Here is a 27,271-nt window from a genome sequence, read left to right on the forward strand (position 1 = left end):
CGTTGAACACAATAATCTGTACACTTACATACATGTTGTATTTTACTTTGTGAATGTTAATTGTTTCGCAATTTAAAAAGGCTTTTATTTTGAAGATAATTCCGCACATCCGGTGGTGCAGCCGTTTTCGTCATACTGTGCTCCTTTAATGCATCAACGCTAATTAAATATGATTTTAGGCGGATTTTACAAAGCTTCAAACCTTCTGAAGTCCAGCAGGGCGTCTTGGAGGATCTTGACGAGGAAGATGAGCGCTGATTCTTCATCTCTGACCCTTAGAGAGCAACAGGACGGAATCAGGTGCTGGTACTCGCGTGACCTCTGACCCCAAACAAACACACTTTACATTCAGCAGCGTCGATCGCTATTTATTACCGTGACCTTAAAATTATTTAAACACCTAAATCATAATTACTTCTGACCTAAATGCATCGTATTTATTAATCAATTGTTAAAGCAAATGTAAGCGTTTATAGAGAAAAACAGTATGTTTCACAAGCAAAACATTTGACAAAAAGTTTATTAGGCTTGTCGTTGTAGTGAATATTCGTTTTTCTAGTGATGATCTATTATCTAGCAAACACTTAAACCTCAGTTTGTGAATCATTCTTTAGTCTTTTATTATTATTATTTTTCACAAATCAGTGTGAACAGTTAGTCTTATTATTATGCTAACTAAATATAAAATTAAGACATTAAATCTGTAAATCTCATTTAAAGTGTGTGTTGCAATTTTAGGAGGATTATCCTAAATAACCCTGAGAAGAGGAACGCTCTGTCTCTGGCGATGCTGGAATCTCTGAGAGAAAACCTACTGACAGACTCACAAACAGACGATCTGCGTGTCATTATAATATCAGGCAAGCATTTACAGTTCATCTAGAGACAGATGTGCTGAAACGCCGGCATCTGCGGTAACTGTGTGTGTCTCTCTGCAGCGCGGGGTCCCGTGTTCTCGGCGGGTCATGACCTGAAGGAGCTGACGGCCGCTCAGGGCAGAGACTATCACAGCAGGGTGTTCCAGACCTGCTCAGAGGTCAGAGCTCATTCACTGTACCAGTCAGAGGTGTGTGTGTTTTATGTGTATGTGAACGCAACAGAATAACTCAACTCTTTCTCAAAGGTCATGACCCTGATTCAAGACATCCCGGTGCCAGTCATTGCGATGGTGAACGGTATCGCCACAGCAGCGGGATGCCAGTTAGTTGCAAGCTGTGATATTGCTGTAGCGTCGGATAAATCATCTTTCGCTACTCCTGGAGTCAACGTGGGCCTGTTCTGCTCCACACCAGGAGTAGCGATAGGACGTGCGGTGCCCAGAAAGGTGAACCTACTCCTACAGTGTATCAGATTTGGCCACATTAATTATTGTAGTGAGAGAAAGAGAATATGGTAATAAAAAAGCTTCACTAACATTTAAATGGACCTAAAGAAAGATACTAACTTGAAGTACCTGCTGAGATTTTAAGTTTAAATTACAATAATTTAACGACACATTAATAATAATTTTAATTATTATTTTAACTATAATAATAATAATAATAATAATAATAAATTGTTATTTTAACTAATTATAATAAAGAAAACTAAAATATATTACTGTTGTAAATTACAACTGTACTGTAAAATAAAAAAGACAGTTAGAATATTATCAAATACTTTTATCAAACCGTATTATAATAATAAATTCATATTATTGTAGATATATATATTTGTAATAATTTGTAAGAACAAATACATTTCATAATTATAATACTATCAAAAATGTTATCAATACATAATGATAACTATTAATCTTATTCATTTAACTATTATTTATTCCTGTTGTCAATTACAAATATACTTTAAGATAAGAATTATAACACTATTAAATAATATTAGATATATAATGTCTTTATTAATAACTAATTTTAAAAAGAAGGCTGAAATATTACTGTTGTAATTTACAAACATACTGTAAAAGAAATTAATGTTTGATAATAACTGTAATATTATTAAATGATCAAACCATATAATAAGGATTACTATTATTTTAACTAATAATAAAAAACCTAAATATTTAATTGTTTAAAATGCACTTTTAACTGTTAAGTTAAAAATTAATATTTGATAATAATTGTAACATTGTCAATTTATCAAATCATATAATATTAATTATTATTATTATTTTATATAATCATAAAAAAGACAGGTTTAATATTAAAATAAAAAAAATACTCTAAGGATTAAACGTTAATATTTGATAATAATTAAGAAATAGTATTATAAATGTCATATAGTAGTAATAAAAATGTTTATTATTATTTTAACTAATTATAAAAAAATGAATTATTTTACTGTTATAAATTACAATTTTACTGTAAAACTAAAAATGAATATTTAATAATGATTGTACTTTAAACTACAAGTTACAATATTACTATTTATAATAAAATAAAGAAAAAAAAAATATTATTATGTCCCCCTCAATCTAGTCTGTACCCTGTCTCCAGGTTGCCATGGAGATGCTGTTTACGGGCCATCCCATCTCGGCTCAGGACGCGCTGCTGCACGGGCTTGTCAGTAAGGTGGTGTGTGAGGAGCAGCTGGAGGAAGAGACACTGGCCATCGCCCGGCGGGTGTGTGAGTGCAGCCGGCCCGTGGTGGCTCTGGGGAAGGCCGTGTTTCACAGACAGATGGCTCAGGGCCGGGATGCAGCCTACGCCTCTGCTGCCACCGCCATGGTGGAAAACCTGACGCTGCAGGATGGGCAAGAGGGCATCAGGGCGTTCCTGGAGAAACGCAAACCTGTGTGGAGCAACAGCACTGAAAAAAGCCACACGTGACTCCAGATGCTGTCGACACAAACAAACTCGTGACTCTGTGCTGACTGAAACACTCAAACAGAAGCTCAAGTCTATGCAGCTTTATTCAGTTTTTTTTGTGCCTCAAACACATAAACATCTTATCATCTGTAATGCCTTAACAGGCATAAAAATAATAATAATTATAATGATTTGAATTAAAAAAAGACTAAAATATATCACTGTGTACTGTAAAATAGAAAAACAACAATAAATGATAAATAAATACATTATAAAACAATAAATAATATTATCAAACAATGTAATATAATAATTCTTAATATTTAACTCTAATTATAAAAAAAAATGAACTGAAATATAAAATAAAAATGAATATATGATAATAACATGCATATTATAACTTGGTAGTTTGACAAAGCAATCAGACTCAAGACTTAATAAAAAAATTTTTTTTTAACTTTTTATTGAGTGTTTTTGTGCCTTCACCACATTTGGCTCCAATGCATCATTTCTAATGTCTTTGTAATTTCTGAGTGAATTAGTCCTTTAATGAATTAATTTCAAATGTCATGGTGTGTTTGTGTGTCTGAATGTCCCAGGAATGCTTCAATTAATGAAGAACAAAAACATAAGACCATCAAAATAATTTTATCTCTACCTGTTTGGAAAAATAAGCGTTTAAAGTGCTGAAGCTCAAGTTCAAATGAAACCTCTCCTGATGTCCGCTGGTCGATTTCCTCCCGGCCTCAGACTCCGTCGGCCAATGGGAACGCCCATTCCTGGCAGATGACCCGGGAGTGGGCCAATGGGGTCGAAGCGTGGACGGGGCAGGATGACGGGCGCCTGATCGTAATCTCCGCCGATGATGCCGGGAGGGTAGAGAGGAAGGGGAACCGGAGCGGACGGGATGGGGGTGAGAGGGAAAATCGGAGGCACGTGGGACGGATAAAAACGGCATCTGCCCCTGCGTTCATTCTCCTTCCTCTGTTTATACTTCTTTTTGTAAAGCTGAGGGCAAAAAAGGACAGTTAGGAGTTTAGAATGATATTTCTTAAGAAGTCATAAAAATATAAGTGTAATATTGAATTTAGTTTGGTGACTATGTATTGAGTATAAAGCAATAGGTAATACATAAATTGAAATTGTATCATTCATTTAATTATCATAAATTATTACCATTTTATAATTGTGTATCTGTGGTAACAGTTTCAGTTTTTAGTAATAATTAATGGAATTATATGAAAGAAAAAATCAAATCAAAATTAATCATTTCATAAATTGCATTTTAAAATAAATCAATTGTTAAATTGGCTATTGCCATAAATTTGCTATTTTTTTTATCTTTATCTTTTATTTATCAACATGTTCATATGTTTAGGAGGGCTAATTGTTTCAGTTTTCCATTATAAAAATGACCAACTATTATCTATCAACACGATTATTTAATTTTAAATAAATAAATAAATTTAGATTGTGTGCTCAGAAATCAATCATAAGAATAATGGAAATATCAATAGCTTTTTCAAAAATACAGTTATTAACAATTTCATAATTTTATTTAAAATAAATCAGGTGCTAAATGTAATTGTATTATTTTAAACATTTCAACATCTTTGCAACATGATCATAATTATGTTCCCTGTATTATTAGTTTCAGTTTAGTTTTATCATTTAAGTTTATACATTATATTAAAAAAATCACAGATTTGATCTATTTATCAGCATGATAATTTAATGTTAATCAGATAAAAAGTATAATCATTTAGATTGTGTGGTGACTGTGAGAAATCAACTATATTAAAAGCGCAATAGAAATATTAAAAATATTATGAACAATTTCATAATCACATAAAAATAAACCAGCTGCTAAATTATATTATCATATTGTTATAATATCTATTTAGCAACATGATTATAATTAATTTATCTGTATGATTATTTAATTTTTAAATAAATAAATTATATAACAATTTAGTCAATTATAAGACTAACAGAAAAAACAACATATATTAAAAAAGTTATTATTAAACTATTACAAATAATATTTATTATTATTATCAACTATTAATATTATTATTTTAAAAAACAATACTGTGAAAAACAATAAATTGAATACTAAATTAGTTTGGGAATTTGTTCAATATAGTTCATTTAATAAATGTTTTTGATTATAAACATTTCATAAAAGCAGATTCTTACATGTATCAACATGATTTTTTAAAAATGATTATTGAGTGCCAATAACGCATCACTATAAAAGATGTAAATATGAATTAGAGATACATTTGGCTTACCTCCTTCCAGTCAGTGTCTCTCTGTTGATTTCCTGCAGGAAAACACACTGCAAAACAACACACCACTTAACTTACTGAAAATTCATCAGTACACACAGTCTGATGTATGTGTGTGTGTGTGTTACCTCTGAAATCTCTGTGCACCAGGTGTCTCCAGAGTGAAGGATCATGTGTAGCATTGTTCAGGTCTCGGCACACGGCAGACAGCGAGACGAGAGAGGCGGCGTCCAGCAGTCGTAACACACGCAACAGCAGCTCAGGAGGTAGAACAGGCAGACCGAAGAGAGCTGGCAGACCCAGCGCTGCACGCACACACACACACACACACACACTTTAAACACTCCGAATGACACACGTGATACTAGCACTAAGAGAGGAATAATGATAATCACCCTGTCTGGCAGCAGCCATGAGTGGATACACCAGCTGATCTTTAAAGAGACGAGACAGTTTGCACAAGTCTGTGTAGACGACGCCTGTGCTTCCCCCTGCAGACAGACACAAAACCTGCTCAAATGCTCAGGGTACAAATAACAGAATCTGTGAGGTTTTGACAATTCTACAGAAAATAAAATAATAGAACCAGAAAATAACAAAATAAAAAATAAATCAGTTTCCAGTTTGACAAAAAAAGTTTACATGAGTTTTATATTTTAGCATCATTAATATAATATTACAGGTTTTGTTAATATTTTGAACTGAATTTTCAGTTTCACTTTAACTTTAGTGAACATTTTACTTTGTATAATTTAAATATGTTTATATAGTTTTTAGTAATCACAATACAGAAAATAGTCACAATACAGTCTACTTCTGACTGTAAGGATCAGCATTATTTTTTGTAGTGATAATCCAGGTGATACAGTTCAATCATACTGAACTGCTTATAAATACAAATGTGCAATATAAATACAAAATGCAATATGTGCAATCTAAAAATTACCTGCCAAATCAGCTGTCACATAATCATCTGGTTTCAGCACCAGCTTTCGCGAATTCTCCATAGTCTTGTCCATCTTCAGAACAGCTGTTTCACAACAAATGAACAATTAATCAAATCAAATGAAGGAAGACTAATTAAAGCAGCCATATGCAGATGAACGCACCATTAATGACGAGCGTTCGGCCCATTGGCACGGCGACCACTGACACCAGGTTGTTCTCCAGAAGTGGGTGGGAATACTGAAGTCTGTACACGCCCCCTGCTGCCCGCCAGCCAATCGGCATCTCGCCTGAGTTCACATTACAACCCTTAGAGAGAAAAAGAGAATAACCAATGTGAGACTCAGCAATTAGGTTCAAAAGTATGTCATTGTTTGGATATTCAGACTAGAGATGTGAATAATAAATATATGATTGTTTTTAATTAAGAAGTTGTAAATATCTGTACGTATTTACGTTAATGATTCATCGATTATTTGGCTGTTAAATTAAATTAAATCTCTATTATGATTATGGAAACCTCTAAAAATGTACATCCCTAATTCAAATTAGTTTGATCCTGTTAATTAATATCATCAACTCTAATCCAATTTCATGGGCCTAGGGAGAGTGTTTGAGAGGTCAGCAAAGGTCATCGCGTGAACTCCAACCTGTGGCAGGAAGCCGGTCTCCAACAGCAGCAGATGCGTTGCCAGCATCAGACAGTCGGATGGGTTTCGGCAGTTTGATGAGTCCAGCAGCCGCTCCAGCGCGTGAGGAATCACTCCATCCTCCGTCTCACAGCACAGCAGCGGCGGCGGAGCGAAGGTCGACACACCCTCCTCATCCTCTATCCACTCTTCTATCCCAGAATCACCCACACTGCTGCTGTCTGCTCCACTGCCACCGCTTGGTTTAGCCTGAGACAACAGACAAAGGATGCTTTGAGGACTCTGCCACACACACACACACACACACACACTTTGTGCACCGGATGCTTTGAGGACTCAGATACACACACACACACACACTCGTGCTGACTCATGGCATCAGGTTAATTTAATTTCATTTTCTTTTCTTTGGTTCTTGTTGCTTATAAAATAATGCTAGCAGTGTAGTTTTAAACCCCCCCCCCTTTGAACTACAATAGTGCCCTTTGAAATGTAATTAATTAATTTAATTTATTTATTTACAGAAATATTGGCTGTTTAATTTTTATGAATCCTGTATTTTACAATTTAATATAATTTATTTTTAATACTGGTGACGTACAAATGAATCAAATGAATGCACAAAACTTTAACAGTTTAATACATTTTTAAAAATTTAATCAAATCAGGGTTATGATTAACAAAATTTATAACCATAAAATATTTCATTACTTTCAGTAAAATAAACATTAAATGTAATAAAATGAAAAATTACAATAAAGCTTACCTGACTTTTATTATTATTATTATTTGCAAAACGTATTATTATTATTACTTCATGAAGTATATTTCTGTCTCTGAGCTCACCTCCTCACTGGATGGGGGTGTGTTTGTCTGGACGGCTCCTGCACTGCTCAGGGTTTCTGGGGCAGTTTGAATTTGCTGGGGCAAAATTACAGTGATCATATCGCCAGAAACAACCCCACAGGAGGAGAGTGTCTGTCCTGTGTCCACCAGAACCTCCTTCCCGTTTAGAGACAGACTGAACTCCACATCAGATCTGTGCAGAAACAGACAAACACATGAGACATGTTTCAGATGGGCAGAAATGAAAGTGTGAGCAACATGACTGTGCAATACAACAGAGGAACTCAAACCCATATGGAAAATCCAGCTAATAGTACCAAATATTATGCATTCAAAACACAACATGCACTGCTGGCCATCAGAATACAACGAATGTCAATCCATACCTGATCAGAAACCCCAGAACTAACACACATTACCAAACGGAGCAGACAGAAACAGCAGCAGCATCTCAAACTCACCCCAGCCCGCACTGAGGCAGCAGGGTGTCTCTGATCCGGGCACTGAGCTCGGACAGCATCGGTTCTGGTCCGTCCAGCTCCAGTCTGCTGGTCTGTTTGTTGATTCTTACCCTGAGCTTCATTCTGCACTGAAGGAAGGCAGATCCGCGCTCAGAATCACTTTCATTTCGTTGTCAGAGCAAATCATGTGACGTCACTGAAACTCCGCAAACATCTTTAATAATAATTTACTTTTACTTATACAACAATATTATTGCATTTAGTTCAGTGTTATTAGGTCACTGCGAATTAAACAAGAAAAGTCACTGTTGAATTTGTTCATTTATGTTTATTTTCAATAAAAATGGAACAAAAACAAACGAACCTTTCAGATGCGTCAAAGTAGCGCGGTGAAGCCGGAAAACTCGGCAGCCGAACAAAACAGCTGAGCGAGATTTTCAAAATAAAAGTCCCGCAAGTATGTAACAAATATGACACGCTTTGAAGTTTTAGTTTATTATTTGTCAGCCAAATAACAAATATGCATTGTATTTTGTTAAAGATAAAATAAAGTAAATAGACAACTATTAAAAGGTGTTTAACTATCGTAGGTTGGTACAATGGCATTTATTTAATTTTGTGCAAAATTGAAAGTGCATATTTTCGTCAGTTTAAATAATAATAATAAATATTATTTTATTATTAGACTGACTACTTTATATGTACAACTCTTGAGTATATTTCTCTTGCAATAACCTAGTGGAATCCTCAAGTCTCTGGTTACAGTGCTGCCATAAAAGATCACGAGTTAAACCATTAAAATATTTCGTTTTTTAGACATATTTTCGCGCTGTAAACGTAATTACAAATATTTAATAAAATAACACTTTTTAACGACAGCGCCGTCTTCGATTCTATTTTTGCTTATTTGTGTGCGAGCAGCAGGTGGCGCTAAACAAACACGCGTCAGTCCATATAAACGCAAGTGAAGAAGAAGGAAGATCCGGAGAATCGTGTGAAGATAGTTTCTGTCAAAAGTGCGTCTATTATCTATATTTTAAAATGAGTCGCACTTATAATGACGAGCTTCAGTATCTAGATAAAATCCACAAAAACTGCTGGCGGATCAAGAAGGGCTTCGTGCCGAATATGCAGGTAAACCAGCTGTCAGAACCGCAAACGTGTTCACTTTTGGGTGCGATTCAGTGACGCGTATATAATTATATAATACATGAATAAACCGAAATTAGAAGTAAATAAACCAGAATAAATACAATTAGTAGTACTTGGGAAGTACTTAATTGTGCCTCTGTGCTGAATAATAGTTGTTTTATTCAGCTGTCATGTGTTTGAAAATCAGATTGTGCCTCATTTTGTTGTGGTTTTAATAATAAATGCTGTTTAAATTGAATTAAATGTTGATGTTTGATCTTCAGGTGGAGGGTGTTTTCTATGTGAATGATCCTCTGGAGAAGCTCATGTTCGAGGAGCTGAGAAACGCCTGTCGTGGTGGAGGTGAAGTTACATCAGATTTTTCATAAAATTATTGAACAGTTTGTACAAACCCCTTGTCAATAACAATATTTATTTGGATTAGAAGATTAGGATCAAGAAAAGGTATACAGGAAAATAACTAATATATTTATGTCCGTAAGCAAAAAAAGAACTATGGATTTTTTGTAAATCATTCTTCTATTATAGCAAGGCGTCTTATAGCATTTGTATTTTTCATCAGCTTGAGGGCTCATTGTGAAATACACATGGATAGCTGGTTTGGTTTATGGCTTAGAAATGATTGAGAAATACTTAAGAAAAAGCACATGATTGTGCTGTATAATCAGTCAGACACAAACACGCATGTCAATCATACATGTGCACTGCTGAAAGTCATAAAACACACCTTACACACAGACTCACACTTATGTTTATTGTTGCAAATTGTCAATCTCTTTTAATGAGAACATGAAATGAAATTATATTTAACAGTGTAACTGATTAATTTAACATATGTATTTGCTCTGAATTTACTTGGTAACAGCCATTATTGTAACCACTTAGATGCAAAATATTTAATTCAAGAAATAAAATGTTTTAAAAGTTTTTAAAAGTTTCCTCCTGATAAATAATATATGTGTGACTTAATATTCATTTTTATTTTTTAAGATGAATATTTCATTATTAAATGATGAACATAATATTTACCAGTGCAGTTTGTATTTATTATTAAAAGAGTTATATAGTAATATAATAAATATTATGTGAATATTTTATTTAATAAACATAATCACAAATCACTTTCATCATATGAATCATACTGAGCTAATTGAAATTGTGATTGTTTAAACTGCATATAAAATATTAGTGAAAAATACTGTTTTCACAGGGTTTGGTGGTTTCTTGCCTGCTATGAAGCAAATTGGAAATGTTGCTGCCCTACCAGGAATTGTCCATGTGAGTTACATTATTAGGATTTATTGTCACTGGAAATGCATCATGTTGCTTCGTCCTGTTTTCTCATTTGTATCCTTTTTGCGCAGAGGTCTATTGGCTTGCCTGACGTCCACTCCGGATATGGTTTTGCTATCGGAAACATGGCTGCCTTTGACATGGATGACCCAACGGCCGTGGTCTCTCCCGGTATGTAATCAAGCAGCGTTCAGATTAAGGTTAACATTGTGGCGGCTCACGGTTGGTCTGTGCAGGTGGTGTGGGGTTTGACATTAACTGTGGGGTCCGTCTGCTGAGGACTAACCTGGACGAGGGCGACGTGCAGCCGGTGAAGGAGCAGCTGGCTCAGTCCATGTTTGACCACATTCCTGTCGGAGTTGGATCCAAAGGCGTTATTCCCATGGGAGCAAAGTAAACATGGAAACAAACTTAATATTTTAATTTTTTTTTTTTCATGACTTTACCAGCATTGTGTTTGTGTGTGTAGAGATCTGGAGGAAGCTCTAGAGATGGGTGTTGATTGGTCGCTGAGGGAAGGATACGCCTGGGCTGAGGATAAGGAACACTGTGAGGAATATGGCCGAATGCTGCAGGCCGACCCCAACAAAGTCTCTTCTAAAGCCAAGAAGAGAGGACTGCCACAGGTACACATGCATTTGCAAGGCAAAATCATGCAAAGTATAGCAAATACTCAAATCTCATGTTCTGGTTCTCCTGCTGTCGTTGTGTAGTTAGGTACGCTGGGTGCAGGAAACCACTATGCTGAGATTCAGGTGGTGGATGAGATCTATAATGATTACGCAGCGAAGAAGATGGGCATCGACCACAAGGGGCAGATCTGTGTGATGATCCACAGCGGCAGTCGAGGCCTCGGCCATCAGGTGGCAACAGGTGAGCGGGGGCATCACATCAATCTTATTTTAGTATCTAGATACTATTATAGTTTTCAATTTTTCTTTTTTTTTTCTTCATTTATCTCATTCTGGCATTTAGATGCTTTGGTTGCGATGGAGAAGGCGATGAAGCGGGATAAAATCACGGTGAATGACCGTCAGTTGGCCTGTGCTCGCATCACGTCTCCTGAGGGTCAGGACTATCTGAAGGGTATGGCAGCGGCTGGCAATTACGCCTGGGTCAACCGTTCCTCCATGACCTTCCTCACCCGCCAGGTGAGCTGAACACTTACAGGGAATAAAATGAAATACCGCTGCACACATACTGCAAGAACTACAGCATTATGCCCCATTTTGAGTTTTGCTTTGGAATGTATCTGTACTGACCTTTACTGCAGGCATTCTCCAAAGTCTTCAATACCACACCAGATGATCTGGACATGCACGTCATCTATGACGTCTCACACAACATCGCCAAGGTGGAAGAGCACATGGTGGACGGCAAACAGAAGACGCTTCTTGTGCACAGAAAGGGATCAACACGAGCCTTCCCACCACACCATCCACTCATACCTGTTGACTACCAGGTGAATTAGAGAATGTACCATATCAAATGTAACTCTTTTTACTTTAATTCTCATTTGTGGATTTATTGCGAAAGATTCATTAATGCAGCTTATTTTGAAAGTTTGGAAATGAGTTTCACATGACATTAAACAAATATTTCAATGTTGTTTCCTCCTATACAGCTGACCGGCCAGCCAGTTCTGATCGGAGGAACGATGGGCACCTGCAGTTATGTGCTGACGGGCACAGAGCAGGGCATGACAGAGACGTTCGGCACCACGTGTCACGGAGCGGTGAGTCATGTGATCAGATGTACTGCAGTGATTGTCTTTATGCTTACCTGTTTGACGTGTGTTTATGAACACTGTAGGGTCGAGCTCTATCCAGAGCCAAATCCAGACGCAACTTGGACTTCCAGGACGTTCTGGATAAACTGGCAGACATGGGTATTGCCATCAGAGTGGCATCACCAAAGCTGGTGATGGAGGAGGTGAGGTTTCTTCATTCTTTCACAACAAGAAGCTCCAGTTCTATGCAAACATTTTTTTTTTTTTTCCTTTTTAAAGATCCGATTCCAATTTTTAAGTACCCCAAAACAATATTGTTTCTTGAAAAACTACAAACCAATCTACACATTGGTTACTTTCAAAAAGCCATGCAACAATTTAAAATAAACTTTTTAAATTATATTGTGACTGAATTGTCACATTTTATCTATTTATTTATTTTTAACTGTAACACTTTGTAGATTTTTAGGCAACTATATATATACACACACTTTTTATTTGTTTAAATATTTTTACAACTTTTATCAGGTCATGTAGAATAATGTTTCTGTTTAAGCATCAAAATTGTTTATATTTTTAGTTTTTGAATAATCATTCTACAGTAAGATGCATTGAATAATGTTATGCTATTATCTTTAAGCTTTTTCAGTAGTATCCAACAATCTTTATATTCTTATTTTATATTAGACCTATACTTGTTTAAATAAACATCCTCCAATAAAATGCATTGATGAATTATACTTTTATATTTAAATTGCTTTGTGATGTACATGGTTGCAAATTCATTTATCTTCCTTTCGTTTACCTGTTTACATTTTTAACAATTCCAATTAGGTTTCCAAAAAATATATATATATTTTTTTTCATATTTTCTGCTAGTTATTTTATATATATATATATATATATATATATATATATTTTTTTAATCACAATAAAATGCATTAAATAATTTCATGCTGTTACACAAATTGCTTGTGACCTAAATTGTTGCAGATAAATTAATTTTGCCTGTTTAACTTAAACTGTTAAGCTTAGCAGGCCCGATATTGAATAACGATTAAAGGTGAATAGCCATTGAAGATAATTTCAAATCAAGTCTCTTATTAAAAAGCATGTTTTTAACACGCATTATTTTCTTGCACCTCAGGCTCCTGAATCCTATAAGAACGTCACAGACGTGGTGAACACGTGCCACGATGCTGGCATCAGTCAAAAGGCCATCAAGCTCAGGCCCATCGCTGTAATTAAAGGCTGAAACATCACACAGCTGCACGCAAGAGACCGCAGAGACGAGTCCTTACCACTGAAGACTCTGCGCCTCATATTTAGCACTTATGAAGGTGAAGTGGCTCGAGCATTATTTGTGTTTCGTTTCGGGTTTAAGGGTGAACATGTTTACACCAAGAGCTACCCATGTCGAATAAAATTGTTGCATCAGAGCCTCTGCTTGTTCTCCTCAATCTATTCGAATGATTACATCAACGCAGGCGCTTGGAATAAACCTCCAGCTGGAAATCAGACGGAGATTAGTAAATACTTTATTGGTCATGACAAAAGATCCACAAAAGGAGTGAGAGGGCCTGTCCCAGCATATCAAAAATAAATCAAGTTTACACAGTCTACCTTTTGTGTCTTTCTCTCCTCTTTTTTGGCATAAACACAGTGGGTCTGACGAGCAGGACTGGAGCATTTCTGAGTAACGGGTCACAGCAAGGGCTCATGGGTAATGACAAAAAAAAACAATCTTTAACAGTCACTCATGTTAGAAGTTACATTTCAGCTTATGACAAAGTGCTTCATCCAGTTTATTTTGGGTTAACATTTTTCCCTATCATGATTCTTAACCATTAAAGCCAATGTGATGTCAAGACCCGAGAACATTTAGGTCCAAACCTTTGACTGGTGCGTCTGTCTGAAGTGGGATCCAGGGCTGAAAGGGTTAATGCATGTGCAGCATCTCTAAAAATCCAACACAGATTGTCAACAATGTCATTTTTTCAGTCGTAACAGGTCATTTTTACAAATGAGACTGAAGCAGAAGCAGAGAGATCTGAACCAATTGTCTCTCTGATGAGTTTAAACTTTACACAAGTACATGTCCAAATAAAAATTGCTAGCAGCGTAACTTAACCAAACATTCCCACTGCAGATCCAAGGATCAAACCACCTCGTAGTATTTTTTCACAGTTCATAACATTACATTGCATATTTCAAATGGGCATTAAAGGCATTAAACGACAGCAAATCTGAGACTGTGATGGAGCAGATAAACGTTTAGTGTTCGGAAACGATACGTGTTACAGTACAGCTTTGATGGGAATGCCGTATCATGGAAAACTAGAGGGGATCACTGATGATTTAGCAGTTTATAAACAAAGTAAAAAAAAAAAAACATTTTAGATCCAAAAAGCAAACAATTTGCCAGGCTAAGCCCACATCAAGAGCACTTCCGTTTGTTAACCTCATCACGTCAAACTAAAACCTATGCTTCATTTATGCAAGTTAAAAAAAAAGAAAAAAAGAAAAATTAGCAATTAAATATTCTTAAATCGGCCCTTCTTAAGCTGAAATTGAGAAAAATCCAGATTTCTCACACACAAAAAATAAACATTTCTTTAAATTCATTCTAGATTTTTCTGTAACATTTAAGTCATATTTCCAAACAATTACCAAAACTGTTGTTTTTCAAATGGAAACGCGTTTTTCCCTTGAAATTCTGTCCAGGACTAAAGCCCCACCCACCCTCACAAACCCCACCTACAGTATGGCGTCTCGCCAATCGCAGACGTCGCCTCCAGTCCAGGTGGCTAAACCTCCGTGGAGAGCACAACTCTGATTAGGCCAAGGTCGGTGTGGAGGCGTGGTCACGTCATGTGACGGCAAATCCCCACATGACTCCTGTTGGGGGTCCGTGTCCCACAGACAGGATGGATGTGGTGACGCTTCTTTAAGTGCAAAAGTAGCTCCTATGCTAAGCTCTGTCGTTATGGTGGTCTGTAAGTGGCGTTGACTGCTGAGCTCCTGAAACGCTCCGCTTGACAGTTCCAGTTTTAAAGTTTGGCCTGCTGGAAGAAAACCTGCACACACACAATAAAAGTGTGTTAAAATGGCCAAATAACAGTATCTAACACTGAATGACAAAAAAAAAAAAAAAAAAAAAAAAACATAAATTAGCATTTCAATCCTAAAGCTCCTGAAATACCTTCATGTAGTTTTTCAGAACCTTAACATCCGGCTGCTGAAGGACTTGACACAGCTCCTGAAAAGAAAAACAGTTCATATAAATCAGTTATTGACTCATCATCATATGATACTGCAGTCTAGATCATTCTATACTTCCTTTTAGAAGATTCAGCATAATCAAATAGATATTGTTGCCATAATTAAAGCAAGTAACATAACACATATATGTCTGTCACAATTTCCTGAAGTTAAATCGAGCTTTAATTTTTTAAATAATTTTATTTTGACAAATGAAATGCTTGCATCGTGTAATTTTTCTTGGATGTCACAGTTACCTGTGTGATTTCAGGTGAGACTTGCAGTGATGGCAGGTACTCCTGAAGAAACTGAATACACTCCGGGCCCTGTGTCAACGAGACATAAGCATTAAAACAGCCTGCAGTTAGATTTATTAACTGCGATTTATTAATTTATTACTCCAATTCTCCCTAACGTGAATATCACTTGTTTCGAGTCTAAATAAGACTAATCAGTTGAGGTGTTATCAGACTCACTCTTTTGAGATGAATCATGTGCAGAGTCAGCGTACACTCAGACAGCGTCTGTAACAGAACAGCAAATCATTACAAATCACCATCAGACATTTAATAAAAGCAGTTTATAAAAGTCTTGATTGACATACCAGAACAGTCTGGGCATCTGAAAGGTCAAAGGTTGGTTTAAGAGGGGCCATGAAGCATGCTGGGACGATATGCTTATAAATAAAATCTGGAAATCCCACCAAACCATCTTTTCCACCTTAAAAAAAAAAAAAAAAAAAAAAAAAAAAAGAGAACACATTAAAAATACTGAATTCACTTTTTATTTGAATTTGTAATATATTTTTATTTTTGTATTTTTAGATTATTTAACTTTAAAGTTTTAGTTTAGTTGTTTTTTTCTAATTAGTCATTTTATTTCTTAAACATTCAGGTAGTTGCCAAGGCAAGTTTTTACATTTTTACAAGTTTTCACCCAATATTTATACTGCATTTTATTTCAGCATTATTTCAATTAACAAAAACCCATGTTAAAAGTCTAGATGCTGCTGAATCTGCTGTGCTTGAAGTGTTTTCATACCCCAGAGTTCCACCAATCTGGACAGGATAATGAAGCAGGTTTTCTGGGCGATGGGGTCTGGGAAATCCACAGCTCCCTGGATGATGGTGAACAGCACACGCTCGATATTTTCAGCTTCTGTCAAACAGTAACAAAGTCAGTGCACATTTTCAGGGACACTGGTTTGTTTTCTTTCTGAACAGAACAGCGCCTCACCCTGACTGGCCATGACCTCGTTCATGCCGCTGCTGGCGATGGTCTGAATGAAACTGAAGTAGCTTCTTCTCAACATCTGCTTCTCTAAAGCAGCCGTCTGATCGTTCTCCTCTGCTGGACGCGACAGCGTCTCGAATATGGCTATCACTAGAGGCATGAAGATCTCCTGGAGGAAAGGAGACACCTGGTTCTGGGAGAGAAAAAGTGAGTGTCCATTTAAGTTAAAACTATTAACTATTAACTATATAACTATTAACTTCTTTTTCAAATGCTAAACCAGTATTTACGGCAATGCCACAGGGAGGCCTTAAACTGTATCTTTTGTTGATGCACACTTCGCCTTACAGATGTTGCATTCCCAAACGTACATTTAACCAAGCCAAAGTCGGATTAGATGCAAAGATAGAGTTTGTGTGGTACAGCATTTACTGTAAACTGCCATATCATGGTTCTGGTTTTATTCCGATTAATCATGCAGCCCTGAGGTAAGTCATCTGTACCTTAAACTTGGCGGTGATCTGACTGATGAGCGGGATGAACTCTTGCAGGTCTTTGGGCTCGCAGTCCTTCAGCATGTGCTGCGATGCCGCTGGAATGAAGGGAAGCACCTCCTCCTCTAGACAGATGATCATGCGGTGGAGGAAGGAGCGCACTGCACTGCGCAGCGGCCCTCGCTGGACGGGACAGCTGAGCGCTGGCAGGAAGGTCTGCAGGCAGTCCAGATACACTTCAGAGCAGCCACACTGCTTCACTGTCTGCTTGTTACTGAACGCCTTACTGGTGCGACTGAGGAAAAGGAACAAATCATCACGCAATTAGTTTGAGAGTGAACAACAGGCAAGACATTGTTTCACCTGATCTATTTAACATTTATTTATTTTTTTAATGGCTGTTGTCACATTTGCATATTCAAATATAACAAAAATTAAAAGTTTGATTCAAGTCAGATCAACACAACATGTAATTAACCTGTCAGAGGTGTGTTTACCTGGCGAACCCCACAGCGTGACTCAGACAATCGGCCAGCGCCGTCTGTCTCTCTTCATCTGCCTCCTGTGGCAGTTTTGCGAGGAGCATGCGAAACGCCTCCATTAGCGGTGTCAGGAGGCTGCGCATCAGAGCCTGCTTACGCTCGGCTGGACTCTCTCCATTCACGATCAACACGCCGGCAGTCTCAAACATGAACAGCTGATCATCACTGCTCAGCAGCGCCGGAAAACCATTCTCCTGGACACATGAGGACAGGTAAGTGATTGTGCAGATGTTTAAAGCTGATTTATATGCTGCTTCATATGAGTTTTATCAGACGTTACCGGGGGAGCGAGCTCTAACAGGTCCTGTATTCTGCTGAGTATGTCCTCGATGAATGCATTCATGTGTTTACTACACAAATAAACACGAAAACAGCATTATTAACAGTGCATGAACTGATAAAATGAATACAATGGATGCACTGTAAAGTATCTGGGAAATGCACAAGTGTAACATTTACTAGAGATGCACCAATATGAAAATTCAGTCATTATTTTCACATTTATTTCTTTATTTATATACCGCTTTTAACAATACAGAATTGTGACAAAGCAGCTGTACAGTATTAAATAGAAAATAGTGCATCAATAATGCAAAAGGGCAACAGTAAACACTCAATTTTCAGGTAAAGGCAGTTCATCATTGGATTCAGTGATGTCATCATCTTTAAATTTATATTTACATTTATGCATTTAGCAGATGCTTTTATCCAAAGTGCATTACAAAAGAGGAACGAATGCAGTTTGCAAAAAAAATCAACAATATTTGTAATGTTTAATGCCAAGTTTAAAAACATTTATAATACTATTTTAGGAACTATATATAAACATACCATTATTTAAACTGTAAGTTATCAGGTTATTTGTATGCATTTATTACCAACTGCAGAACATTAAACATAAAAAAAAAAAAAACACCTTTAAAAAAAAAAAAAAAAAAAAAAAAAAAAGTAAAAACTAAAGTCAATTTTCTGTTCTATTAAAATTTGCTAATTATCTGTTAAAAATTATTTAAACGTTTTGTAATTAAGGAATAAAAAAAATGTGACAACTTGCAGTATTAAATGTTTAAAAAAAAAAAAAAAAAAAAAAAAAAAAAAAGAGGCTTTCAATTGTACTGTAATGTTGAATGGCTATAATTATTCTCAATATAATAAGTGTTATATAAAAATAAATGGGGGTTAACTGCTAATATTATACATTGACCCTTTTACCCAGTGTGTGTAGATACAGTTGTAGAGTAACTCACTGCAGGGTTTTGATGAAGCGTGAGAACAGGTAAGCCACTCGACTGCGCACCTTTGGACTGCTGTGCCTCAGACCACGATGGTCTAAAAACGCCATCTAAACAAAACACACAAGCCTTTCAAAACTCAGCTTTTACGGGTCAAACTAAATCTGACAACATCATTCTCACATCTCAGAAGTGTTTAAAATCGTGCTGCTGGGTAACTGAGTAAAATTAGTCAGAGGATCAGGCTTCAAACACTCACCAAGACACTGGGAATGTGCTGCGGCTCCACAAGGAAGAATTTATCATAACGGACGACGGTCTCAAAGAACTCCAGAGTCACAGAGGAGTGCTGATACTCACTTACGCCACATGAGATCAGCTACACAAACAAATACACAACATCATGATGTACATGTTACTTTGTCTTTTCATTCAAAAAGCTTTAGAGAAAAATGATGAACGTTAGTCTCACTGTTCTCATCATGGCCTGCAGTGTGCTGGTTTTCGTGGTGTCTCCAGAGAAATGTGCTCCGTGAGATGCAGGAAGAGCTTCACCCAACATATACAGCAGCCTGATGGCCACCTCCACCTCCATGAACTGCACCGTCTGCCAGTTCCTACGCGCACACACAGAAATCAATGATAACACATTTTTGAATGGGCTTTCAAGTTTATGATTTGTTAAATGTGTCAAACTCTCATCACAAAAGAGCAAGAAAAACAGTGTTTCTGTGCTATTTCCCAGGATGTTGTGCAGGTTTGTGTCTTACTGCATGGTGGCATTGAAGACTCTGTGCACAGCTTCCAGCAGAAGCTCAGGAGAGACTTGAGCCAGTCGGTCAAGCAACATCTTTAACTGTTTTCTGTATTCAACAAACATGGCCTCATCCTCGCCCTGAGGGTAACAAACAGACTGTATTTTAGGATAGGGCTGAATGATTAATTATAATAAAACCAAAATCGCAATATGGCTTCATGCAATTGTAAAAACGAAAAGGAGGCAGTTTCATTAAATATCTATGCACAGAACATAAGCAAACCATCTTCCCATACTTTTAATGAGACATCTGTATCAAAAGAGTAAGTGAAGAGTTTGTAAAAAGTCTTTTTAGGGCTTCCTGTGGTTGCTGTCAAACTAGTTATTTACTGACTTTTAATTTCAATATATAGATTTTTTTCCGTATCAACAAGGCTATATTAATGGCAAACTCTAAAGTAACAAGATTTAAAATAGCCTAAATAACAATTGCATGCTATAATGTTTTTTACAAACAAAACCAAAAATACATAAAAATAGAAAAATAGATAAAAAATAACTATAAACAAACTATAAATTAATAAATATTCTAATATTTTGCCAGAAGAAACTATAAAAAAAACTCTATATTAGAGTTAAACTATAAATGCTGTGTTGTCACAACAAACAACACTGTACAATCACACTTTCCACACTGACCTCATTCTCAAAATTATACTCGTCATCGTACTTTAGCTTGTTCATCACAGCCAGCATGATCGCCTGTAAGCAAGACAACAACAATCATAAACTACAGCACTAATTAACACTCATGCAGCTGAGATATGAGCCTGCTGTACCTCTACATTGCTTTTCTGCTGCTCATTGAGAGCTGGAAGCTGAAAAACACAAACACAGAGAGTTGAAAATGAGAATCACAGGTAGATCAGCTCTCAGTCTCAAAATGATGGTTTTGAACAGGTACCTGTTTCAGAACATGCAGGTAGTCATAGCAAAAGCCCACGATGTTGGCTGAAATATCGTCGTCTTCATGAATTAGCAGCTGTAGCATCAGGGGAACCTTTGCCTCTACAGCACGCAACGTATCCGCTGAAACCTTCACATCTCCCATCTTACTGAGTTTAGTCCAGCTCAGCACCAGAGACTGACCCATCCCGTTAACCAATCGAGAGAACTTGGCCAGAAAATCCACATCCTCCTCCTAAAGGCCGTGATAGATGAGAAAACCAAAGACAAGAGAATCTTGACTGATTAACATGCAACTTGAGATATATCAAAATAAAATCGATATTGCAATATGGCTACAGTGCGACTGCTATATTGGCAACTATGTGATTTTACAGTTGCAAAGTTTTTGACTTTATGGTATGACTGTGTTATTAAAAATCATACAATTTCATATTGTGTTTACAATAAAACCACAATACTTATTTTTTTATAGTGACAGTGAATTGGTCAAGAAACAGTGAGAATGTGGCATACAAAAACTCGAAAGTTGAATTTATGAAAAATATTTTGGTAACTCTGTTGACTTCATGGTTACAAAAAGAAGAAAACCAAAGTGCGAAAACCCAGATTTTTCAGTTTTTTATTTTTTCAACACAAATCATTCAGCCCTAAAAAGGATGGTTTGCACTCAAAAAAGTAAAGTTATTTTTCCTAGATTTAAAAAATATATATATATTTTTTTTCTACAAAAATACAATGCTCAACAAAATCACTCTTTCTAGAATGATTATTTTTAAAAAATATAAATATTCAAGTTGGTGAAAATTTCTGATATGTATAATTTTCATGTCACATTCTCAATGTTTTTGAAAAAATAAGATATTATAATACTAAAAAAAAAAAAAAAAAAAGTAATCTGGGAAAACCCGTCGGATGATTTAGTAAGGCGATTACTAAAGAGGAGGAGTCCGATGACAGTGTTTTATGCACAGTGTGTGAACAGTTGCGCTTCGCTGGCTTTTCTAAACGTAAACTACAAGGCTGCATTATTCATGCTATCTAAGCATACAAGGGGTGATCAAAAGTTTAGAGACTATGCCCATGATAAACAACGGAAAACAGACATTAGTTTGTTTGTGTAACGATGCAGTATAGCGCTCCTGACTTGACAAACAACTCTGGTAAAACCCATGAATTAAAAGCAAAACACGTCTCACTTTAAACCTGTTTTTCTCAAAATTCCATTCCTGAAAACCATATCTTATCAGCCAACTTAAGATAGCTATAACTTTTGTCACGCTTAAGCTATGGACAAAATTTCACCATGTGTTGGGTTTTCCAAGATCACATCACAAATATGCATTGTCAATTTCTGCCATAATTAAGCTCTACCAAAAACCACACAAAGCATATGAACTTGTTCATATAACTATAGTGTATTTTACTTGACAGAACTTTTTCTTTTTTTTTTAATGCTATGCCAGTTTCTATGGCTATATTCATGGCGAAGGCCTGGTTTAGTTATTCAAAAGTAAAACTAAATAGGATGCTTCACAGTTTCATCGTTTCTAAAATCCCTTAACCTAAATTTGGATCTACTTAGTTAAAAACCTTTTTAAATCTATTAACAGAATAAAACAAGTTCCAGAAAGGGTTTTCGACAAGATGAGCACTTGCCGGAACAATTATCCATTCACACACCTGCTCGATATTGAAGAACCCTGCGGACTGCAGCACCTGACACAGAGACTCCACCAGTTTGGTTTTGTCAACAGGATCCATGCCCTTATTGACGATCTCAAACAGACAATCGCACGCCTCCTCACGCAACTCCTCCATGGACATGTGGCTGAGCAACAGATTCACAAACCTACACAAACACACACACACACAGCTGTCACATAAACAGACAGGAAGCTCAAGGAAGGTCATTACAGTCAGTCTGACGAAGTCACATATGCATGACCTTCATCAGAGCTGCTCTGACCTGTCATTGGCGATGAGGTTGAGGTCGATCCAGGACACGTACGCGCCCACCACCTCCAGACACTGGCAGGTCAGCTCACTGTGGGTGTGCTGGTACGTCTGTAGGATCTGGTACCATGACTCAACCAGTGCCGGGATGCACTGCTCGCGCATGGAGTCTTTGATCAGAGTATTTCTGCGTGTCTCCTGAAGTAGGACAGAGAGAGATGTTTTAATGGCATGTCAAGAGCGCACAAAAAAAAAAAAAAAAAAAAGTAGTTTTCCCTCAAGTTGAGCTGGTTTTACCTCAGGACTGTGCAGGATGTCCCGATCAACCACCTCAGCATCAATAGCCATCAGCGTGCGCAGGTAAATGTCCACACCGTTTGGATTCAGTCCCACCAGATTGAGGATGTCAAAGAAGAACTTGGGCCACAAAGTCAGATACTCCATCACAAACGTCAGGGCCAAAACCTGCGCCGCCTTATTCCTGATGAAGGGCTTTTCTGGATGCACATTCATCAACTAGACAAATATGCAAATACATGACAGAAAATCATATTTCAAATGCATGCGCAGCCGGATTATTCATCATTCTAATGAATATCAAAATACTAACCTGAGCCTGCAACCATTTCATCAGTGTCTCACGGATCAGCTGCTGTTGAGCTGCAGTACGTGAGCCGTGCCTGCAAAACACAGCATTTATACAACTTTAAAAACTGTATGAAACTCTGTCCACCTTATTTTTTAATGCTTTATCAAGCAGCATAACAGACTGGTTTAGTACAGCTAAAATAAAGCAAATGACACCGACAGACAAATTCATATTACAATTTGCTGCACATGCTCTTAAGATAAAAATAGGGTGAATACATTGACATTTTGTATACTTCTTTAAAATGAATGCAAACACAGACCAAAATCAGACCAAGAGCTATCAATTTAAGAATAAAGTCTAATTAGTTATTTGCAAATGTTTAGTATATGACTGACACAATCTCCCTCTAAGTACGTGTCATTCTCTTTGTTCTCTAGGTTTAAAGTTAGCTTGAAATTAAATTTCACCCAATATATTTTCAAAATGCATTTTATAAATCTTAATGTGAACAATTCATCAGTATAGGTTACATTTTTTTGGACCTTGCAAAAGAAATACCAAAATCAAAATATCATATTAAAATATCATAAATTAAACATTCATGCATTTGGCAGATGCTGTCATCCAAAGTGACTTATGTAATACATTTTAGCAGCTCATGGACATTTTCAATTTTTAGAGTTTATATAAAAACAAAGATTCAGTGATACCTGAATTTGATCTGGTGCTCCAAGACTTGAAAGCAGAAGAACTTGACATGATCGTCACTGACAGAGAAACACAAATGCATTGCATTAACCAATATTATTACATGAAACATTGTAGTATCCTGCACTGACTACAGTATGCAGTCCATCTTACCTGTAAACTCCTTTAGCCAGGGCTTCAGCGCATACCTCCCATCCATCTAAAGACTCTTTCAATTGCTCAAAATATGCCAGCGCCTAAAACACACAAAGAAAACAAGTACAGATTAGGTTTTACTTCCTCAACGATACACTCAGAGTACTAGTTATGCAAAAAACACATAACGGACTGAGAATGATGTGCATCTGAATTCTGCAGACACTGACTGCATGCAGTCATAACTCATTTCTGAGTTAATTATTGATTTATGTGTGTATGTCTACTGAAAAATCTGATCTAGAGTTTTGGGCTCACCCTCTGCCTGTAGCAGGCATCAGCGTTGGGGTTCAGTCCCATGAGGGCCTGCTCGTCCATGATGGCAGGTAACGCCGACTCGCAGGCCATACGTGGGTTAGCTGCTGTCCTCGATCAGTTTATCCCAAATCTCCAAACAGGACACACACATCTAAGGGAGACACAGACATCCACACAAACGTAAGTCAGGCTTAACTATCTTACAGTAAAAACAATAACATAATAATGTAATTAAAGTCTTGCAAAGGAAAAAGAGTTTAATTGATAGTTGGTATACTGACAACCTTGAGCTCAGGATGACCAATGACTGATATAATACAAATATACAAAATACAATTTACTGACTATATACAAGATTTAATGACTAAATAAGTAAATAAGAAATTCAGAGTATTAGTTAGCAATGAGCAAGTTAACAATTGTTAATACAACAGGTAAACGGTTCGAAATGCTGATTCTGATAAAAAAAAAAAAGCCTAATTAATCTGTCAGTGTAACAATCAATCTTTAAAAACTGTACTGTTTACTTCAAACCTGACTTATTACTAAACTGTTCTTAGTAATACCATAATAATTACATGGTAATATAAAGAGTATTGCAGTATAATGAGATGAACATTTCAGACCATCATCTTTATGTCACATTAACACAGCAAAGGTGGCACAGAAGAGCTTCTGAAGTGGCATTTAGGAGTCCTTACACAGACTTGCCAATGCTATACATTTTTAATTGTTGTGTAAATGCAACTTCTGAACAAAGCAGAGTGTAAATACACTTTTAGATAATATAATTTAGAATGAATTTAAAAAGGCTTTAACAACAAGCTGTTTGATCATTATGCAATTCAATATCAGTATGCACTGAAGATTTTAACAATGACCTCATGAAAACAACTGATAAGTGACCAAACAAACAAACACACACGCTGAATCAGCACGACTGACTCAGTCTTTCCTTTATTCCTTCTTTTACTGTGTGTACACTAACAAAAGCGTCAAAATATCCTGGCATGGCATTATAATAATGCTTTTAAGTAGTCCCATAATAATACCAGTCTTCTGACATGTATCATGGCAGTTCTATAGTATTCTATAAGTGTAAATACTATGGTAAACTATTATCATGGCATTACCATCTGACAGCACCTCTGTAACACAGCACTTTTTCTGATGCAACACGGGCCCAATAGTGAGCTTAATCAACGCCATATTAACCACAAACCCAAAACACTATTATACTTGTAACAAACAATTATATTTACCTCAGACACTCGCTTAACTAGCGACTACGATGTCTTGTTATCAAAATAACCGACTTATACTTGCGCGCTCGCGCTGCTAACCGACAAGCGTGTCACGCGCGTGCCGAATCTCAGCGAACGTGGCGTGACAGAGAAAACACGCTGAAATAACGACAAATCTCCGTCGTACAGCAACCGAAATACAAAACCGACGCGCGTGTGTAGCTTTAACCAACACACGTAGGTAGTTTAGCGAGTTATCGGCTTAACTGGAGGACAAGATTGTTGTGAATGTGATGATGACGGGTCGCGCAGCGGCACCATCCGCGCGCGCTGTCAGACAAAAGACTCGCGCGGAACTTTCATGTAAATAAATAAAATATACCGTAATTGTGTAAATGTATGGATAAGGTAAAGGTTACCGCGCCTTACCGTGAACTTTACCTCTCCATCATCATCCGCCCAGCTCAAGTGACTCAGTGCGCATGTAACAGATTCAACAGCGGCGTGTCGGGCCGAGCGGATGTGCGGGGCACGAGAACAGGAAGAACTTCATCGCGTAGGCGAACGCACGCACGCACTCTTTACGCATATAACTGAGGACGTCTCATTTTTTATATAACGACTACAGACTAACCACCAAAGACAACGTTTTGTACATTTCATTTTTTTTTTCTCCAATTGAGTATGGAAAAATGACACATTTACGATATGTACCAAAGACACATGAAAATATGACCATGGTGAGAACCATAATAAAACATGTCATTAAATAAATAAACAAAATGACAAAAAATGTTTTTTTTTTTTTTATAACAGCAAAAATCATAAATTTACAGTAGAAACACTAAATGGAACTATGGTTTGTTGGCGGAAGTTGTTAAACGTATTGTAAGGTACACACGCATTCACTAATACATTCATATAATCTAATAAATATTTATTTAATAAAAAAATCAGAGTTGTGCACTACATAATAAGTCTATTGTGTTCATTTCTTTCCACTAGAGGGCTCTGTTCACCAACTAATGACAGAAGAGTTTTGCTTCCATAGCTTGTCTTATCTCGGACCAGTGCAAGAATATTTATATGTAAATTACTTTTTTAATCTAATAATTACCTGATGTTTCGATTAATTAATCAAAGTAATCGCAAAATAATTTGACTCTGAAATAACCACAAAAGATTATTTAAAGCTATTTTTGGTATTAAATGAGAAAGTATCAAGTAGGCATTAGAAATTGTAGCTTTAGAAAGGAAACTATGGAACACAAAAGAAGATAATTTGAGAAACATCTCAGTATTTTTTGTTCATACAATGAAAGTCACTGGTAACCAAAACAGCTTTGTTACCAACAGTCTTCAAAATACCTTCTTTTATGTTCCACAAAAGAAAGGTCTGACATGACATGAGGGTGAGTAAATGATGACAGAATATAAACTGTTTGGGTGAACGATTCCTTTAATGTTTTTATTATTATTATTAGTTATTATTATAATCATTAGCCTATTGTTATTTTTAATGAAATGATACTGTAAATAAACTACTAAATCTGCCAGCAGGTGGCGGTAAATGTCTATATGAATCATTCATTCGTTCAAACGGCAGATTCATTCAGTACTGAAGTAAATGGCTCTCTTTATGAATTGGCCTTTGAAGCATTG

The 27,271-nt window shown here is 36.5% G+C and overlaps 4 protein-coding genes across 6 annotated transcripts; 2 read left to right on the plus strand and 2 right to left on the minus strand.

Annotated features, from left to right (window-relative positions):
- The first annotated feature begins 108 nt into the window (after positions 1–108).
- On the plus strand, positions 109–3,164 carry echdc3 (enoyl CoA hydratase domain containing 3). Its single transcript, XM_051108468.1, has 5 exons — positions 109–300; positions 739–860; positions 939–1,036; positions 1,124–1,324; positions 2,493–3,164. The coding sequence occupies exons 1-5, from the start codon at positions 170–172 to the stop codon at positions 2,823–2,825; spliced, it is 885 nt and encodes a 294-aa protein (XP_050964425.1). The 5' UTR covers positions 109–169; the 3' UTR covers positions 2,826–3,164.
- An 85-nt stretch (positions 3,165–3,249) lies between these two features.
- fbxo7 (F-box protein 7) lies at positions 3,250–8,500 on the minus strand. Of its 2 annotated transcripts, none has more exons than XM_051108466.1 (10): positions 8,362–8,500; positions 7,998–8,125; positions 7,537–7,729; positions 6,691–6,939; positions 6,205–6,349; positions 6,042–6,125; positions 5,491–5,586; positions 5,224–5,400; positions 5,099–5,145; positions 3,250–3,812 (listed from the first exon to the last, which is right to left on the minus strand). In XM_051108466.1, the coding sequence occupies exons 2-10, from the start codon at positions 8,117–8,119 to the stop codon at positions 3,504–3,506; spliced, it is 1,422 nt and encodes a 473-aa protein (XP_050964423.1). In that variant the 5' UTR covers positions 8,120–8,125; positions 8,362–8,500; the 3' UTR covers positions 3,250–3,503. The 2 variants fall into 2 exon arrangements, with proteins under 2 accessions (XP_050964423.1, XP_050964424.1); XM_051108467.1 differs by having other exon boundaries at positions 7,998–8,120; positions 8,362–8,413.
- A 449-nt stretch (positions 8,501–8,949) lies between these two features.
- Positions 8,950–13,793, plus strand: rtcb (RNA 2',3'-cyclic phosphate and 5'-OH ligase). Its single transcript, XM_051107554.1, has 12 exons — positions 8,950–9,131; positions 9,413–9,491; positions 10,360–10,427; positions 10,514–10,613; positions 10,679–10,835; positions 10,912–11,068; positions 11,156–11,315; positions 11,418–11,593; positions 11,716–11,904; positions 12,067–12,177; positions 12,255–12,374; positions 13,319–13,793. The coding sequence occupies exons 1-12, from the start codon at positions 9,039–9,041 to the stop codon at positions 13,424–13,426; spliced, it is 1,518 nt and encodes a 505-aa protein (XP_050963511.1). The 5' UTR covers positions 8,950–9,038; the 3' UTR covers positions 13,427–13,793.
- Positions 13,694–26,176, minus strand: xpot (exportin, tRNA (nuclear export receptor for tRNAs)). Of its 2 annotated transcripts, none has more exons than XM_051107553.1 (25): positions 26,039–26,176; positions 24,366–24,516; positions 24,066–24,148; positions 23,915–23,971; positions 23,223–23,292; positions 22,910–23,128; positions 22,626–22,810; positions 22,340–22,508; positions 20,655–20,891; positions 20,530–20,568; positions 20,390–20,452; positions 19,704–19,828; positions 19,406–19,550; positions 19,193–19,312; positions 18,949–19,043; positions 17,982–18,051; positions 17,657–17,895; positions 17,169–17,454; positions 16,669–16,858; positions 16,474–16,587; positions 16,037–16,152; positions 15,909–15,956; positions 15,690–15,758; positions 15,374–15,430; positions 13,694–15,248 (listed from the first exon to the last, which is right to left on the minus strand). In XM_051107553.1, the coding sequence occupies exons 2-25, from the start codon at positions 24,453–24,455 to the stop codon at positions 15,222–15,224; spliced, it is 2,913 nt and encodes a 970-aa protein (XP_050963510.1). In that variant the 5' UTR covers positions 24,456–24,516; positions 26,039–26,176; the 3' UTR covers positions 13,694–15,221. The 2 variants fall into 2 exon arrangements, with proteins under 2 accessions (XP_050963510.1, XP_050963509.1); XM_051107552.1 differs by having other exon boundaries at positions 16,474–16,590.
- Positions 26,177–27,271: the final 1,095 nt, after the last annotated feature.

The sequence above is a fragment of the Labeo rohita genome, chromosome 4 (genome assembly GCF_022985175.1).
Source record: "Labeo rohita strain BAU-BD-2019 chromosome 4, IGBB_LRoh.1.0, whole genome shotgun sequence".
NCBI lineage: Eukaryota > Metazoa > Chordata > Actinopteri > Cypriniformes > Cyprinidae > Labeo > Labeo rohita.

Bases quoted from the DNA above. Each gene is read 5' to 3' on its own strand.
- echdc3 (XM_051108468.1), top strand. From the start codon at position 170: ATGATTTTAGGCGGATTTTACAAAGCTTCAAACCTTCTGAAGTCCAGC. The intron at 301-738 runs GTGCTGGTACTC...TTGCAATTTTAG, and splicing joins GAGCAACAGGACGGAATCAG to GAGGATTATCCTAAATAACC. The intron at 1,037-1,123 runs GTCAGAGCTCAT...TCTTTCTCAAAG, and splicing joins TGTTCCAGACCTGCTCAGAG to GTCATGACCCTGATTCAAGA.
- fbxo7 (XM_051108466.1), bottom strand. From the start codon at position 8,119: ATGAAGCTCAGGGTAAGAATCAACAAACAGACCAGCAGACTGGAGCTG. The intron at 6,940-7,536 runs GTGAGCTCAGAG...CTGTTGTCTCAG, and splicing joins CACCCCCATCCAGTGAGGAG to GCTAAACCAAGCGGTGGCAG. The intron at 6,350-6,690 runs GTTGGAGTTCAC...TTTCTCTCTAAG, and splicing joins AGACCGGCTTCCTGCCACAG to GGTTGTAATGTGAACTCAGG.
- rtcb (XM_051107554.1), top strand. From the start codon at position 9,039: ATGAGTCGCACTTATAATGACGAGCTTCAGTATCTAGATAAAATCCAC. The intron at 9,132-9,412 runs GTAAACCAGCTG...TTTGATCTTCAG, and splicing joins GCTTCGTGCCGAATATGCAG to GTGGAGGGTGTTTTCTATGT. The intron at 12,178-12,254 runs GTGAGTCATGTG...TGAACACTGTAG, and splicing joins GCACCACGTGTCACGGAGCG to GGTCGAGCTCTATCCAGAGC.
- xpot (XM_051107552.1), bottom strand. From the start codon at position 24,455: ATGGCCTGCGAGTCGGCGTTACCTGCCATCATGGACGAGCAGGCCCTC. The intron at 15,957-16,036 runs GTATGTCAATCA...GTTCTGTTACAG, and splicing joins CAGATGCCCAGACTGTTCTG to ACGCTGTCTGAGTGTACGCT. The intron at 15,431-15,689 runs GTAACTGTGACA...TTTTCTTTTCAG, and splicing joins TCTCACCTGAAATCACACAG to GAGCTGTGTCAAGTCCTTCA.